We start from the raw sequence: 17021 nt of genomic DNA, 5'->3' as shown, positions 1-17021 counted from the left end.
ACCTTCCCCGGGCCGCCTTCTCTGCAGAGGCTCCCTCTGCCAAGGTGCCTTGGGGCCACGCCAGCACGGAGAGGCCTGGGGTGACCAAACCCGCCTAGGCCAGCAAACAGGCATCAGCAGGAGCTCCATTATGCTGGTGCCCATCCTGGAACCCCAACGCCAGCTGCTGAGACCCCCAAGCCCACAACGGGCAAGGTAAGAACCCGAACCCGGAGGGTCCTCACGGCCCAGCAAGTCTCCTGTCCTGTGTTTCTGGTGGGGCAGGCGGGCTTGGGTCCAGATCCGCCCGGCCACACCGTTTCCCACTCCCCACCAACGGTTCCTACCTCACTGTACTCCACGTCCAATTCATCCTCGGGATCGGTGGCTGCGTCTGCCACTGCTGCCGCCGCCTCCTCCTGCCCCGGGGGCTCCTTCTCTTCAGGCTCCGTGCCCTCCCTCTGGGACCGGGCGCCCGAGGCCTCCTCCTTCTCCTGGCAGGGGGCAGAGGTGGTGCTGCTGGAGACCCGAGAGTCCTCGCTCCGGCTGGAAGCCCCACTCAGTCTCTGCTGCTGCTGCTGCTGCTGCTGCTCCTCCTACACAGGGTGGAACCATCCATGAGGGCACCTAGGAACCGCCGTAAACACGCCTTCCCAGATGCCCGTGGCTCCTTGGGGCCCGCATGAGGCACGCGCAACAGAGGCGGGCAAGGGCAACGCCGTTTGGGGAAATGGAGAGGCTGCCCCCCCCCAAAGCAAGGAAGAACGAGAAGGACAGGTGGCCCCAGGCTCCTCCAGCAAGTGCCCGCTGCTGGCAGAGGGGAGGCCGGCAAGCTCCAGAGCCCTTGCAAGATGGTTGGGAGGGAGAGTCTCTGCCCGCTTTCAGGCTTTCGGGCCATATTCCTTCCGCAAGCAGGCAAAGACCTTGCTCTCCAAGCAGGCTATTCCTTAATCACTGGTGGGCTGAGAGGGTTTTTTTAATGGACTGTGATGCTCTGTTGTTTTTAACTCTGTTGTAGTATTTCTTTTACAGTATTACCCTTTTCAATATAGTAAGTGTTTTTAATGTTGTTTAGTCATTAAGTCATGTCCGACTCGTCGTGACCCCATGGACCATAGCCCGCCAGGCCCTCCTGTCTTCCACTGCTGCCTCCCGGAGTCAGGTCAAATTCATGTTAGTCGCTTCAGTGACCCTGTCCAACCATCTCATCCTCTGTCGTCCCCTTCTCCTCTTGCCTTCACACTTTCCCAACATCAGGGCCTTTTCCAGGGAGTCTTCTCTTCTCATGAGATGGCCAAAGTATTGGAGCCTCAGCTTCAGGATCTGTCCTTCCAGTGAGCACTCAGGGTTGATTTCCTTTAGAATGGATAGGTTTGTTCTCCTTGCAGTCCAGGGGACTCTCAAGAGCCTCCTCCAACACCACAATTCAAAGGCATCAATTTTTCACTGGTCAGCTGTCTTTATGGTCCAGCTCTCACTTCCGTACATCGTTTGTTTGTTCGTTTAGTCGTGTCCGACTCTTCGTGACCCCATGGACCAGAGCACGCCAGGCCCTCCTGTCTTCCACTGCCTTCTAGAGTTCTGTCAATTTAATGTTGGTTGCTTCGCAGACACTGTCCAGCCATCTCATCCTCGGTCGTCCCCTTCTCCTCTTGCCTTCACACTTTCCTAACATCAAGGTCTTTTCCAAGGAGTCTTCTCATGAGATGGCCAAAGTACTGGAGCCTCAGCTTCAGGATCTGTCCTTCCAGTGAGCACTCAGGGTTGATTTCCTTTAGAATGGATAGGTTTGTTCTCCTTGCAGTCCAGGGGACTCTCAAGAGCCTCCTCCAACACCACAATTCAAAGGCATCTATTCTTCGGCAGTCTGCTTTCTTTATGGTCCAGCTCTCACATCCATACATCACTACTGGAAAAACAATAGCTTTGACTATGCAGACTTTTGTTGGCAAGGTGATGTCTCTGCTTTTAAAGATGCTATTGAGGTTTGTCATCGCTTTCCTCCCAAGAAGCAGGCGTCTTTTGATTTCGTGGCTGCTGTCTCCATCTGCAGTGATCATGGAGCCCAAGAAAGTAAAATCTGTCACTGCCTCCATATCTTCCCCTTCTATTTGCCAGGAGGTGATGGGACCAGTGGCCATGATCTTAGTTTTCTTGATGTTGAGCTTCAGACCATTTTTAGCACTCTCCTCTTTCACCCTCATTACGAGGTTCTTTAATTCCTCCTCACTTTCTGCCATCAGAGTGGTATCATCTGCATATCGGAGGTTGCTGATATTTCTTCCAGCAATCGTGATTCCGGCTTGGGATTCCTCCAGTCCAGCCTTTCGCATGATGTATTAAATAAGCAGGGAGACAATATAGAGCCTTGTCGTACTCCTTTCCCAATTTTGAACCGATCAGTTGTTCCATATCCGGTTCTAACTGTTGCTTCCTGTCCCACATATAGGTTTCTCAGGCGGTAGATAAGGTGGTCAGGCACTCCCATTTCTTTAAGGACTTGTCATAGTTTGCTGTGGTCCACAGAGTCAAAGGCTTTTGCATAGTCAATGAAGCAGAAGTGGATGTTTTTCTGGAACTCTCTGGCTTTCTCCATAATCCAGCGCATGTTAGCAATTTGGTCTATATATCCAAATCTAAAATCTAAACACTAGTAAGTGATTTTTTTCCCAAATATTTGTATACTTACTGTTTTGAGCTTTTAGATATTGCACTTTTAACGATGTAAGCCACCTTGGGTTCTTTTTAAGGAGATAGATGGGACAAAACTATTATAAATAAATAAAGACATTCCACACCTGGGATGTTTTGGACGTTGCCCCGTGCTCCAAGACCCCGAGGAACAGAACCTGGCCCAGCAGATCAGCCTATGCCCTAAGACCCCCCCGTCTGCCCCCCCCTCACCTCAGCACTGGGCGTGTTCAGCTGCTCTGCCCCTTGCTTGGCCGCAAGGGCCTCATGGCGCCGCCCTTCAATCACCTTCTTCATGGACTTCAGCTCGCTTGGATGGGGGGTCGCCCGGCGCTGCAGGCCCTGGAAGAAAAAGTGGGAGAAACAGGGAGGGTTCCCTTTGCTAGTTTGCAAGTTTTGCAGGCATAAAAGCGGGGGGGGGAGCCTTGCCCCACCCCGGGCACGGACGTGGGCAAGCAGCAGGCAGGCAGGGGACGGGGCTGTGGGCCGAAAGGACAGTTCTTCCTCCACAGCCGTCCTGCAGCACCCTGGGCAGGAAAGCTCCCCTTCTCCTGGCACCAAAGGAGACCTTCCTTGACTCTGGAGTTGGACGTCTTCCCTGCTCCCTGCCTTCTCGGGCCTCCTGTCCGACTGGAGGGGGTTACGTCCTCTAAAGCCCTGAACAGTTTAAGACCTCTTTGCCTACCGGAGCCCCTCTCCCCAAGGGTACCCACCCTTACAACCTGTTCCTCTCAAGGCAAAGGAGGAAAAGCAACCCTGGGACCCCAGGATTTTTCTCTAGCAGCACCCTAGACTGTTTTACAACATTACTGGAGATTTTGTTGTTCTCTTATGGTTTATAGACATCTGGGCTTTCCCGCCATTCTCTGAGGACGCTGCCTCACGAAGCCTGCCTTGCCCGCCTCCCCGGGGCCAGGCCTCCCTCCCTCCCTCCCCACACCTTCACTTACCCTCCTCTCTGCCCCGGCTTCGTCTTCCTCTTCCTCCATTTTGGGCTCGTCCACAAACTGAATCACGCTGACTCGATTGAGGTTGGTGTCCGTCCAGCTCTCATCCACGCTGTTCTGAAGGAGATTCTCTGCCAAGCAAGAATAGGGGGAAAGTGGGCAGGCGTACCCTGCCGGTCGGAAGCGCACAGAGGCCACGGCACTCCTGAAGCCTCGCCTCTGCCTGCCACACGCACCCCGTCCGCCCAGCTTCTGTCACAGGCCAGGCCAGGGCGCTGGGCCTGCAAGGGCTTGCTCACCTAAGCTGGGCGAGGGCTGTTGGGGCAGGAGGTAGCAGGTGAGCACCTTCTCCCCAGTCTTCTCATCATCTTCCGTCTGGAACTTCAGCATCGGCTGCGACTGGTTCTCCGCCAGCCAGAGCGCCTTCAGGTTGAGGTTGGTCAGGGCAAAGGGCAGATGCTGCAGCCTGTCCCGGGAAGCAGGAAGGGGGCATCACGGCCTGAAGACCACGCCCGGCCCCCACCCCCACTGCGCCCCACCCACCCACCCGCCTGTACCGGCTGCTTGGAGGGCACCCACTGACGGCCTGAAACTCTCCCAGAGCCTGCCTTCGGCCTCAGGGACAAAGGCAGACACGAAAAAAACGGATAGGGACAAACCTCACCAAGGGTCCTGATCTATACAGTATTTTACTGATTCATGTTTAAATCTTCTAGTTTACACCCATCCAAAAACAGCTCACAGCCTTAAAGTGTGAGAGGCTTTAGGGCAGCAGAGCTTCACTCGTCTGTTCCAACATGAACGGAAGTCAAAGCAGGGCAAAGCCCTGAGTTCAATTCCCCCTGTGCAAGAAGTAATACAGCCACTTGACTGACTCCAAGCAGGAAGAAGTGGGCTGTTGCAAAGAGGGACCTTCGCTCACGAAAGCGCTCTCCTGGACAGCTCAGTGGTCTAAATCTCTGCCTGCGAAGGCAGGGGTTTGACCCGCTCGGCCTTCTGTGAGTAGAGCCAGCCTGGGTGGCCTTGGGAAAGCGGCACAGTCCCAAGAGCCCTGCCCCCAAAAAAGAAGGGAAGAGTAAACCACCTCCAAGTATGCTTCACCTGGGAAACGCTGCAAAGGGCAGCCATAAGTCAGAATTGCTGGCACATTTATTACTCGCGAAGGCTTTCACGGCTGGGATCTAATGGTTGTTGTGGGTTTTTTGGGCTCTTTGGCTCTTTGTTCTGAAGGTTGTTCTTCCTGACGTTTCGCCAGTCTCTGTGGCCATGGGCATCTTCAGAGGATAGCACTCTGTGCTCTGGATGCTGTCCTCTGAAGATGCCCATGGCCACAGAGACTGGCAAAACGTTAGGAAGAACAACCTTCAGAACACGGCCAAAGAGCCTGAAAAACCCACAACAAACATTTATTATTATTATTATTTTCACCATGCTAAATTAATGCCATGGGGTAATTAAAGCTGGAATTAAAAACTAGGAAGAGGCCCTTTTGTGGAGGGCGTGCGTTAGGGTTAGGGTTCTTACCCAAGACCTTCTTACCCAAGACCGACTAACTGGACAGCACGGGTGGTGCATCCTTGCCGCTTCCTCGCTCGAGGATTCAATGCGACTGGCTCAACCTCAGCTCAAGGGGGCAGGTTTTCATAAACGCAGCCCTGGCTGGAGCGCACCTGCTGTCCAGCAGCACAGAGTGCCTCGGACTCGCCTGCACTCCTGGAAATGCTCAGGAGGAGAAATCCACATCGTTTCTCTCTAGCCAGCAAAAGAATCCATGTATTTTTGGAGTGGAATGGGGTGAAAAGGGAGATGAGTTGATACTATTGATCATCTAGTCCCAAAGGTAAAGGTGGTGCCACAGGTGGGAAAGGTTTACTGTTTATTATGTATTGTGTGTAGTTGTTATTGAGTTTGTATTTTCTTTTCTTATGAATATAAAATATATATTTTTTTAAAAAGAGGCTGGATGGCACAACACCTTCTTAGGAAGGGCCTGAACAAACGTTCCAAGGCCTGGCGCGGCTTCCAAGCCTCTTATCATCTCTCTCCATGGCAGGCTCTGGGGGAGGGAGGGAGGGGGGGAGGGAGGGGTGTCCACTCACAATATCCTGTAGGAGGGGAAGCCATTCTTGACATTGATTTTTGCATGGCATCCCTCTTTGAACGTTGCCCATACGGATGTACTTTTGAATTATGAACCCGCTCCCGGGAGAGACTGACCGCCACCCCACTTTGTAGCACCCGCTCTTCCCTTTCCCGCACAGGGCTCAGTGGGCTCCCACAGCCTCTTCCTCTCTCATGGGCAGCAAGCACCCCAGGACGGTTTGGGGCCTCCCGCCAAAGGACGAGAGGTCGGAGGCCACACAAGCACCCTGGGGATCAAGGACCCCCACCCACCGTGTGGTGGTGCAACCGCCGGGGAAGACCCGCCTCTGGTCTTCCCTGCCCAACCACCTGATTCCCCCAGGGTGGGGAGGTAGACAGCCAGGCCCCTGAGCAGGACAGGTCTGTGTGGGAGCAGACGATTCAGTCGGGCAGCCTTGAAGGGCCCAGCCAGCCCTTGAGGGTATCAGCTTGGGAATGAAAGTAGAGGCTCGTAGAAAGGGGGCTTCTGGCCCAGGAGCTCCTACCGCCTGAGGAGTGCCTGATGAGTCTGGCAGCAGGAGGACTTGCAAGGGCCAGCGGGCCAGATCGGGAGCCAAGACCAGCAGGAAGCGGAGCAGAGAACAGACCCTCTCCGGGGTGGGGACTCCTCAGAGGTCCACAGAGGATAGATAGTGCTTTTGCACCCAAGACCCACCACCTTCCATGTCTCCGTTTCTCAAGCACCTAACGCAGCCGGGTGAAGGGGCAGCTATTCACATCTCTATCTTTCGTGCTTTAACGCAACACCTCTCCCCCTCAACCAGCACCATCCCGGTATGTGACAAACCACTGAAGTGACTTGGGAGCCCTTCAGGCTGCACAGCGAGCACAGACAGGCCCGGCTGCCTCTTCTGGGTTACCCGGTGAAGATGGTACTAGCCCTGGAGGTGAAGGCTCCCCCCGCCCTTTTTTCTTTTCCTCATGAAATGAGGCGGGAAGCGTCCCCTGTGGCTGTCCAGTGGAAGAGCCCAGGGTGGGCTGGCAAGCTCTGAGCCTCGGCGCCCCAGAGGTTCACCCAGAACCTTCCCTCCTCCTTTCCAGCGTCTCCCGCCCTGCCTCACACTCACCGGTTGCCGGCCACGTCAAGCACGTGCAGTTCTGTGGTGCTGGCAAGCTCAGGGGGCAGGCACTCCAGCCGGTTGTCCCTCAAAGAGAGAACATTGAGGCTGACGCAGCCCCCGATCTCAGAGGGAAGGGCCACCAGTCGGTTCCGGTCCACGTTGAGGTTGGTCAGCTTGGTCAACTTCCCCAGGGCTTTGGGCAAGGTCTGGGGAAAGTCCAGAGTCACGACGCGCCAAGGAGACTCCGGGACAGCTCTGGGGTGAGAGCGGGCCCAGGGCCGGCAGGGGATGAGGGAGCCACCAGCGCAGCAGCGGCTGACCTCCCAGGGTGACCGTCCAGCAGGGGAGAGAGAGAGATGCCCCTCAGCCCCACCCCCGGACACCCACCGGCAGCAGGTTTTCTGTGAGGATGAGTTCAGACAGATTGGCACAGTCTCCAATGGCTTCCGTCACCTCCACCAGCCGGTTCTGATCCACTTTCAGGATGGAAAGCTGCTTCAGCTGGCCTGGGTGAGGGGAAAGACGGTCATGGGGCCCACCAGGGCAGGCGAGAGGGAGGAAAGGCTCTGCCCACCGCCAAGCAAGCGGCTGGATGCAGGCGCCGAGAGCAGGAACTGGCCCGCGGGGAGGCCAAGCCTGCTCCTGAAGACACTTCTGTGAGTTCCTTTGGAGGAGGAAAGTCCGCCACCCGGCTACCCCAGCTCATCTACAGTTATGTTACTCTCTCATTCCAGACAGGGCAGTTTGCCGTCCTGCCGAAACCATTCTGCTTACCAGCCATGGCAGAAATAAGCACCAGCACAGCCTGGAGCCTGACATCCCCCCAGGAGGCAGAGTGGAAATTTGGCATACAGGGAAGAAGTCGTCAGAATCTGAGGACTGAAAAAGGCTGGGGGACTCAGGCCATTGAGGAACCCTGAAACCGGGGGGTGGGGGTGGGGTGTTCACCAGCCAGATGGATGATAAGGCCAGCCCTACCATTAAGCACCGGGGGGGGGGAACTGCAGTGGGGCCCTGAGCCATCCTGCTCTCTCAGAGCTGCTGGGGTCAGGGAGCCTTCCGCCACCCCTGAAAGGAGCCTGGCTCCCTCATGGGCAGCCGGGATGTTCTCCAGGTGCACCTGCAAAAACCCGCCTGGCAACTGGGTCACCATCACCTGTACATGGACTGGAGGGGCAAAATGCCCCCATATCCTCTGCCTCAGGCTGCAAAATATATTGGGCCAGCCCCTGGGAAAGGACAATCCCCATAAGGATGGGGCTGGCTGGCCTGGAGGGCTTGTCCGCTCCTGGCGGGGGGTGGGATCAAGCCGAGGACAAGCAGGCAGGGCCACCTGAGTTCAGAGCGAAGACAACTCTGAAACAGAACAGGCTCGCAGGTTTCAGAAGAGAGAGAGAGACCTGCCTTTCACTGGCACTCGGGACTCCTTAGCGGCAGGTCTCTCTCTTCTGAAACCTGCCTGCCTGTTCTGTTTCAGAGTTATCTTCTCTCAGGTGGCATGTTCAAAAGGTAGAAGCACCAGGGGGACAGAACCATCTGGGAGGGTGTGCAGGCACTCCCCCCCCCACCCCCATGCAAACCTGAAGGCCTCTTGGATGCCAGCTGATGGACACGGAGTGGCCTCCCTCAGAGGCCTCCCTGTGCGCTGGGGTCGTTTTCTCTCAGTCCTCTTGCCCTCAGAGGTACAGCTCTGGGTGATGAGCTCTCGTCGGCTGCTCCCCGGCCCCTAATGGCCTACCTGATATGGCCAAGCTGGCGCTCCCCTCCCCACCACTCACACACACGCATCATCCTCCCCTAGCATGCAAAGAGGTTTCCTTCAGCCCACTGAGGGCGACGTATTTGGCAGTGTTTACAGACTGGCCTTAAAGTCAATGATTTCCCAGCTGCCTCTCGGTATCACACCTTCCTACAAAGGTACAACTTGAAAAAGCTAATCTTTGGATAACACCGTCTTGCTCCAGCCAGGCTGCCGATCAGAGAACTAGGCAAACGAGCCCCCTGGGGACCCGAGAGAGCCTGGTCCCGGTTCAGTCGAAAGAGCCCTCCCTCCCGGGCTCTCCCCTCACCAATGCCATCCGGAATCGACTCCAGGAAGTTCTGGGACAAGAGCAGGTCCGTCAGGGCCACCAGCCCGCTCAGCTCGTTGGGCAGCTGCTCCAGCTTGTTCTCAGAGACATCCAGGCAGACCAGCCGGCGCAGGTTGCCCAGCTCCTGCAACGAGAGACGGGGCTCAGGCTCCAGCGGAGGGGAGGGGAGGGGAGGTCTTCTTGCCCCCTCCCAAAGGGCCCTGGCACCTCCCTCCCCCAGCACACTCCCCCATGTCAAACATGGCTCTCTCAACGCCCACGCGCCTCAGATGGTATATCGGAGGGAGCTTTCCTCCAGAGACCCTCACCCCCGTGACCCTGCTTCGTCACTCGCCGGGGCCGGCGGGCACAAAACGTCCCATCCTCTCACTTGAGGCTTCTCTGTCCAGCGGCTTTTCCTCTTGCAACCCACCAAACATCTGGGCACACGGAAAATGAAATCTCTCCTTTTCTAAGGGGCCTTTTGTTCCATGGTGAAAGGACCCCTGGGCAGCAAATACCACCAGGCACCTCTGCTGTAGCCATGGCGGCAGCTGCCACACTCAGAAGAAGGCCAGGAGGAGGTGGGTGCCCACTGGGTGGGGTGGGGTGGGGTGGGGTGGGGGGCAAGGGCTCAGAAAGGGAAGCTCACTTACAGGCGGCAGGGCTGAAAGCTGGTTCCTGTCGAGCCACAGCTCCCGCAGATTAGGCAGGGCGCCCAGCGTGTCCGGCTGCAGGGGAGAAGGAAGGGCCCACGGTCACCTGGCATGCCCCCTCCCCCGGTCCTGCAAAAGCTACGCAGGGGCCCCATCCATGAGACCTGCCAAGTCCTGCTGGAATGCGGGGGTGGTGGTGGTTCGGGGTAAGAGCTGGAGGGAAGGCACCGCCTGCCAAGTCTTCCGCCCCAAAGGGGACCGAGCGTGGCGGGGCAAAGTGTATGTGTGTCGGGGAGAAAAGCTCCATGCCAACCCAGGCAGGTGGGGCTTGCCCAGCCCCCCTCCCCGCAGACAACCCTCAGGACAGCGCCTCCTGCCCTACCAGCACTTCCAGGTCATTTCCTCCGAGATCAAGTTGTTCAAGTTTCACAAGGAACGAGAGGGACCTGCAAGGCAGAGAGGAGCCAATCAGAGAGACTCAGCCTGGGGGGGGGGGCGCACAAGCAGGCCCACCCGCTGGCCAGCCACAGGTACCCCAGCCGACCCCTACCTGGATGGCCTGAAGGCCAGGAGGCCAAACACTGCCACGGACCCCCTTTTCCAAGGGCCCTCCCCTCCCCACCAGCAAGAAGGCCCCACCCCCAAGAGACTCACGCAGGGAGAGACTTCAGCAGGTTCTCACGTAGCTCCAAGGTCACCAGGTTGGCCAAACTGCAGGAGAGGAAAGGAGCAGGCCCGTGAGGACAGGAGGGCAACCCTGGCACACACATACGCCCACACGTATGCACGCCCTCCTCTTTGGATTTCTGAGCCCATGGGGCCCACAAGCCACTCACTTGCCAATGTCGCTGGGGAGGCTTTGCAAGGAGGCGTCGTTCAAGGCCAGGTGGCCCAAGCTGCGCAGCTGGGTGAAGCCGTCCGGGAGCCTGGGGGGGGGCGGGGAGGGAGAGGCAGAAGAAGACCCTGGTCACAGGCCCCAGCACAGGCATCTTCTTCCGGGCAGCTCACGTGCCCCAAGAGGGCGGGAGGGAAGACCTCCAGGGCCCACACCTTGCTCACTGTCAGCCTACCTTCCTGCTGGGTGCCTGAGCAGGAAGCCAGAAAGCAGACCGGGGGAGGGGGAAAGGGACCAGCTTGGCCAGAAGGGAGACACCGGCAGTGGGATCCTCTGCCCCTGCCCCCACCCACTGCAAAAACAGCCAGCGGTGGGCAAAGCAATGGGTCCATGAACCGGGTGGTGGGGTGGTGGCGGCGGCTTCTCTCCACGACAAGAGGGCCACCCTGCTACGGGCTCAGTGACGCACTCCCTCCCTCCCTCCCTCGGCCACACTCTCCACTCTACTGAATGAGAAGGGAGGGTATGGGGCTCCCTGTGCCCCCCCACCCTACCCCCTGCAGTACCTGGACAAGGGGTTCCCACTGAAGTCGGCCATCTCCAAGGCCTTGCAGAATTTGATGCTCTCGGGAATCTCCGGGATGTCTAGAACAAGGGAAGGGCAGTGGGGTCAGGGGTTAGGCTCCCTGGGGCGCAGGGAGGGGGGCAGGGAACACATCATCTGGGGAACCGTGTGAGCTGCTTCCCCCCCCTTGAGGCGCTGGTCTCTGATGCCAAGGGGGTGCCCCAGTGGGGCTCCCCAGGGCTGCTAAGCTACAGCCCTAGGACTCCGCAAGGCTCTGCCCCGTTTGCCCTGCTACGAGGATGAGTCAAGCCGAACCCCTATCCTGTGGCCCCGACTGGCCCAAAGGGGAACCCCTCGAGCAGAGGAAGCGCTGTCCCCAAAGGTGGGGCCGGAAGCGTTCCTCTCCCCACCCCTCGCCAGGGAGGACTCACCTCCCCCCCCCCCGCAGGCCACTTGCTGGACTAGAAGAACCCACAAGCCCCTGACATCTAAGCAGCCGGCCACCACCAGCCTCCAGCCCGCAAGGCACGCTGCCTCCCAGCAAGGTGCAGCTGGCAACCGGGCTGAGCCCCGTTTGGGGGCCCGACTCAGGGTGTGTGGGGGGGGGGAACAGCCCCCCGCACCCCTCTCTCGGCACCCACCATTGCGGGAGATGTCCAGCTCCACCAGCTGCATGAAGTTGGCCACCTCGGGCGGGAGCCGCTGGATCTCATTGTCGCTCAGGCCCAGCTTGCGCAGGTTCAGGAGTCGGAAGAAAGGCTGGTGGGGGGGGGAAAGGAGAGGGAAGCTGTCACCCCCAAGAGGTCACTCTGTCTGCCAGGCCACAGTCCCACCACCCCACAGCTCACTGCCCCCAAGCAGACCAGCCCCCTCCTCCCCCCAGGGACAGAGACCCCCAGAGAGAGAGAGCAGGAACCCCGCTAGGAGGCACCTCACGGTCCCCCTGGAACCGGGCTGGTCAGCGGAGCGAGGGGCCACCCCTGAACCCAGCAGAAGGGACACAGAAGCCACCTCATGTCCCCCTCCCCAACCCCCACCCCCACCGGTCAGTCACAGCCAAAATAACATTCCTGGACACACACACCCCCAGCCGTTGCAGCCGCTGGCAAAGGAAAGTCAAGTACCAACTCCATGCATGCATGCCGCTGGGTTTCAAGGCAAGGGAGCTGCAGCCACACAGGCCAGGAAGCCCCCTCCCCTCCCAATCCCTTCCGGCCTCCTCTGCCCATTCCGACTCGGGCAGCCCAACGTCATCCTCCCATGGCAAGGGAAGCTCCGTGGCTGCCCTGGGGCCACAGAAAGCTTGAAAAGAGCCCTCGCCCTGCAGCCTGGAAAGCAGGCGCCTGCTGCTGAGGGGGGGGGGATACATATGTGCGCGTGTAGCTGCTCTGTGAAGGCAATCCCTGCAGAAGGCAGGGAGCTCACAAGCGGAAGGGAGCCAAAGGCAGAGGGGTCTGAGGTTTTGGGTTTGGAGGAGGTTATCAAGGCATTCGACACCCGCCACATCCACCCGGGTCCCTTCTTGTTCCTCAGCGACAGAGCGGCTACATCACCAAGAAAAAGCAGCTCCAGATCATGACAGCGGCAGAGCCAGACCCAAAGGCACCCCAGGAGGTGCCCCGTTCCCGCACCTCGAACAAGCAAAGGAAAACCCACACGCTCAGATCTTGGCCTCCATCACCAGTATCTCTGGGTTGCCGGGGCTCAGCCTCCGGTGGGTGGCCCCCACCTGCTCCAAAGATCTGCTGAGAGACAGACCGGCCCCCTGCGGACGGGACAGCTCTCCGGGGGCCCTGCAGCAGCCCCACCGTTCCAAACCTGTCTGGCAGGTGTGAGTGGGACCACTTCAAAACAAAGCCAACGGGTCCAGAAGGAAAGCAGGCCAGGACCCATCACGGAGCTGAGAGTGGGGGATGGAGGGGGATTTTCCTCCTCCCTCTGGGCGCTCAGAAGCCGAAGGGCATGGACAAACACAGGCAAGCGAGGACTCTGCATGCAGCAAAGTGAACCGCTGGAACTTGCTGCCACAAGACACCCAAACGGTGGCTGATGCACCCAGGTCTGAAATGGACTTAAGCTCAATATACGCAGAATCAATGCACCAAGAATGGGGACTTCTGGCCGTGAGGAGCCAGGAAGCGCGTCATGCCAATGGGGAGAGGGAGAAGTCTCTTGCCTGCTGTTCCCAGGCTCTCCGTTTGGATCACACACACATGCACACACACACCTCAGCCCACCTCCCTGTGAAATAATCTGTCACAGAAACCTGCCGCAAAGCCAGACTCAAAGGGGTCCTGCTAGTTCATCCTCCTGCTGAGCCTTCCTCCCCAGCCTTCTTCCTCTGGGACGCCTCCCCAGGGGGACCTCTGTGCCCTCCTGCAGAGCGGCGCTCTCCCCCCCCCACCGCTCTGGGAGCTCTACTCTCCCCACCCCCCCACCTTTCCCTTCTGAAGCTGCATGCCCCCCCACCCCAAGAAAGGCAAGATTTGCCCAAAGACAGAGGTCTGCCTCCAGACAACGGAAACAAATCTTTCCCGCAAGAAACTGACTTGGTTTCGCATCCGGCTGGTTCAGCCGTGTCACCGGGAAGCACCCAGGAGGAGGGGGGGGAGGAATCTCTCCTTCAACAGGGAGAGTAACAGCCGGCTTCCCATGCCTTCCTGAGCCTTACTCCAAACGGCTGGGGCTAACAAGCAAAGCTCTTAAGGGTTTGGGATCTCTTACGGGTGCCTGCTCTGAGGAAGACGAGCGAGGCATCCACGAGGAACCGAGCCTTGTCGGTTGCGGCCCCAGAGCTTCGGAACCACCTTCCCGGGGAGATTCATCAGGCCTCCTCCTCCTCCTCCCGCCCAGCTTTTAAGAAATGGCTCAAGACCCCTCTCTTCGAGGAAGCCTATAGAGAGATTCTCCCCTTCCCTTGCATACACCTGGAGCACGGCTGTTAGCCATCTCTGTGTTTGTGTGTATTTCGGTTCCTGAGGACTTGACTGAGGCGGTGGGTGGTGGGTCAGGGTCTGGTATCAGTTTGGAAGGTTATTTATATGATTGTCAACTGCTGTGCACTAAATCAGGCAGTACTAAAGCTGCCGAGACAGACAGACAGACAGACAGACCGATCGGTCACCCCATCAAGTTCCTTCCTATTCATGGTGTCCCTTTTCCAGGGGTTTCTAGGTACAGAGAACTCAGAAAGGGTTTAGCCTTCCTTTCTGCCTGGACCGTCCAGCTTGCCCAGGGCCGAGGGCGCTTCCTCCCCTCCGCTGAAGAGCCCCAAACGCAGACACCAGGTGCCGACCAGCTGCAAAGGAGGAAGGCCCAGGAGCTGTGCTGGGGTTGGGCCTCCTCCTCCTCCTCCTCCTCCTCCTCCTCCCAAATGCCAGAAGTTACAAAACCAGCGTGAAGGGAACTGGAGCCTGCTATGGTGGCACCCATCCGCCAAGAGGGAGGGAGGGAGGGAGGGCTGTAAAACTGGGACCCCTTCCCCCCCCCCCATCTGCTTAGCTCCGTGGCATTTAGAATGGAGTTCTGGGACAGCCAAGCATCAGCTTTTATTCACTGATGCCGTGTTTGTTCCATGTGCTTAAGGCAATTTGGTTTAAATTGTGGCCTGCAGATTTAAAGAATGCGAAGAACCGGGGAACCCGGAAGAGCGGGAAAGGCGGCAGGGAGGATAAGCTGCACGGCGGATCCTCTTTCCCGGGGCTCTTTCTCCCGCCCGGCCGAAGCACCAGCACCCATGAGGACTAGGGGTGAGTTTTTAGGAAAAGGCCAGTCTAGTCTCATGGGCAGGGGAGGGGCAGAAGGGATGTGCGCAGCCCATGGGCCTGCCCTCCGCCTTGCCCCCTCACATGCTCCCGCATAGCAGACCCACAGCGACCAGATGATTGTCTCTCTCTCTCTCTCTCTCTCTCAAACACACACACACACGCACACACACACACACCCCTCCTCCCCCTCCCCCTCCCCCCTGGCCAGCCACACTGCAGGGAAGGTGGGAGAAGAAAAAGGAAGAAAGGCAGTGGGATCAAAGGACCAGAGCGAAGCCCTGGAAACAAAACCCTGGGGCCGAGAGAAGGGCCGAGAGAAGGGCTGGCCAGGATTAACCCAGGGAGAAAGGAAGAGAGAGAAAGAAAAAGAAAAGAAAAGCCGGGAGGGAGGGAGGGAGGGAAGGAAAGGGCAAGGAGAACCAGCTCCTACTTTGGGCGTCCTGCGGGGAGGGGGGGCAGGGGGAGGGCCTGGCCTGGCCTGACCCCCCTCCCCTCCCCGCCCAAGGGGGCAGAGAAGTAAGCCCCCCCCCCGCGCAAGCCCTCCTGGTCAATGGGCGGGATGGCCCACCTCCGCCGGCAGCCCCCGCTCAGCCAGCCCCCCCCGCGCGCCCTTTGGACGCTGCCTCCCCCCCCACGCCCCCCAATAAGCCGCTCCCCGCCCCCGCAGTGCCCGGGAGGGAGGGAGGGAAGGAGGGAGGGGGCTGCGCCGGCAGGAGAGCGGCTTTGTCTGCCTGCCTGCCCGCCTGCCTGCGAGGGTCCCCCCCCCGCCAGGCTAGACAGAGGGAGGGAGGGGGGAGGCCCCGTCCCTCGCCCCCCAGAAACCGGGAGGGGGGCATCCGCTCGGCGACGAGCACGCGGGCGGGCGGCCCGGGGTCGGGTCGGGTGGGGTGGGGGGCAAGGGCCACCTGCCTCCTGCGCCCCACGGCTGGCCACTCGAGCCCCCCCTCCCCGTGCCCAGAAACCGGGCGGGCGGGGAAAGAGAGAGAGAGAAAGAGAGAGAGAGAAAGAGAGAGAGGCAGCCTCTCGGGCAGGAGGCGCTCCCCCGGAGCAGCGGGCAGGCGGGCGGGCGGGCGGGCTTTCGGGCTGGCCAGGCGCAGGTGCGCTCTCGCTCGGCCTGGCACCGCCACAACCTGCCCGACCGGCTCGGCCGCACCCCAGGCCGGCGGGGGAGGGGCGGGGGTGGGTGGGGGCTGAGCGAGCGAGCGAGCGAGCGCCCGCCCCCCCCGCCGACCGGCCGCCCGCCTCCCCCCCCTCCCTCCCTCCCTCCCTCCGGGGCGGCCTTGCCTGCCCCCCCCCGCACGCGCGGCCCCGGGAGGGGGCAAAAGGGAAAGGTTCCCCCCCCCGCGGGAAGAGGAGGAGGAGGCGGCGGCCCTGGGGCAGCAACCCGAGGACTCTCCTCCGCCCGAAAGCCGGGAAGGCCGGAGCCCGGTCCGGCTGGCCTCTCCGGGCATCATCCGCGGGAGAGGCCGGAGACCCAGGGAGGGAAACTGGCAAAGACCCCCCCCCCCGCCGCCGCCGTCCCCGTCCCCCACGGCTGGCCCTCCGCCGGAGCGGTCGCTGGACGGGGGGGGGGGGGCGCGGACGGAGGCGGCTTCCCAGCTGCCCGCCCCGGGGGACTCGGGCCCCGCGGTGCCTCCCGGCCTGTCCCGAGAGCCCCGAGGCGCCTCCTCCCTTCCCTTCCCTTCCCTTCCCTTCCCTTCCCTTCCCTCGGGCTGGGGCTCGGCCACCGACCGACCTTGGGCAGCTCTCGGAGCTGGTTGGCGTCGAGCAGGAGCTCCTCGAGGGAGCGGCTGTAGCGGTAGACGTCGTCGGGGACGGCCTGGAGCGAGCAGTGCCGCCGGTCCAGCGTCTCCACCTGCCGGTTGCAGCGCCACAGCGGGGGCATGCACCGAAGCATCCTCCTCCCCCGCCGCCGCCGCCGCCGCCGGGAGGGAGGGGAGCGAGGCCCGGCCAGGGAGCCAGGCAGCCGCCGCCGGCGGGAGGGACGGCCAGCCGGAGCCCCCCCACCCCACCCCCACCCCCACCCCCCCAACCAGCGCGCGGGAGGGGCGGCCGGTTCTCTCCCTCGGCCTCGTTCGCTCAGCGGCCCGGCAGCATCGCGGCGCCTGCTCGCGGTGGGGTGGTGGGGTGGGCGGCCGCGGCCTCGTCCCGGTCCGTCGGTCGGTCAGTCGCCCGCTGGTTCCTTCCCTCCCTCAGAGCCTCGACCGGGCCCCGCCGCCCGCCGCCCCGCCGCCCCGCCCCCTGGCCCCGCGCAAGGCGCCCTGGGAAAGGGCGGGCCGCCTCCGACGCCCCTGACGCGGAGGCTGCTA

At 60.4% G+C, this 17021-nt stretch overlaps 1 protein-coding gene across 1 annotated transcript in view; it reads right to left on the bottom strand.

Moving 5' to 3' along the window:
- SCRIB (scribble planar cell polarity protein) overlaps positions 1–16944 on the bottom strand; it is a 53487-nt gene extending 36543 nt beyond the window's left edge. The window contains 14 exon segments of the mRNA XM_078392106.1: positions 327–575; positions 2884–3012; positions 3621–3748; positions 3917–4083; positions 6827–7026; positions 7208–7326; positions 8890–9034; positions 9546–9620; positions 9928–9991; positions 10200–10256; positions 10382–10471; positions 10947–11025; positions 11587–11704; positions 16448–16944. Of these exon segments, the coding sequence (XP_078248232.1) occupies positions 327–575; positions 2884–3012; positions 3621–3748; positions 3917–4083; positions 6827–7026; positions 7208–7326; positions 8890–9034; positions 9546–9620; positions 9928–9991; positions 10200–10256; positions 10382–10471; positions 10947–11025; positions 11587–11704; positions 16448–16609 (1782 nt within the window). The 5' untranslated portion in view covers positions 16610–16944.
- Positions 16945–17021: the final 77 nt, after the last annotated feature.

Source organism: Pogona vitticeps, chromosome 4 (assembly GCF_051106095.1).
Source record: "Pogona vitticeps strain Pit_001003342236 chromosome 4, PviZW2.1, whole genome shotgun sequence".
In the NCBI taxonomy this organism is placed as follows: domain Eukaryota; kingdom Metazoa; phylum Chordata; class Lepidosauria; order Squamata; family Agamidae; genus Pogona; species Pogona vitticeps.
Note: the sequence above shows the minus strand (reverse complement) of the source record. Positions and strands in the feature narration are given on the sequence as shown.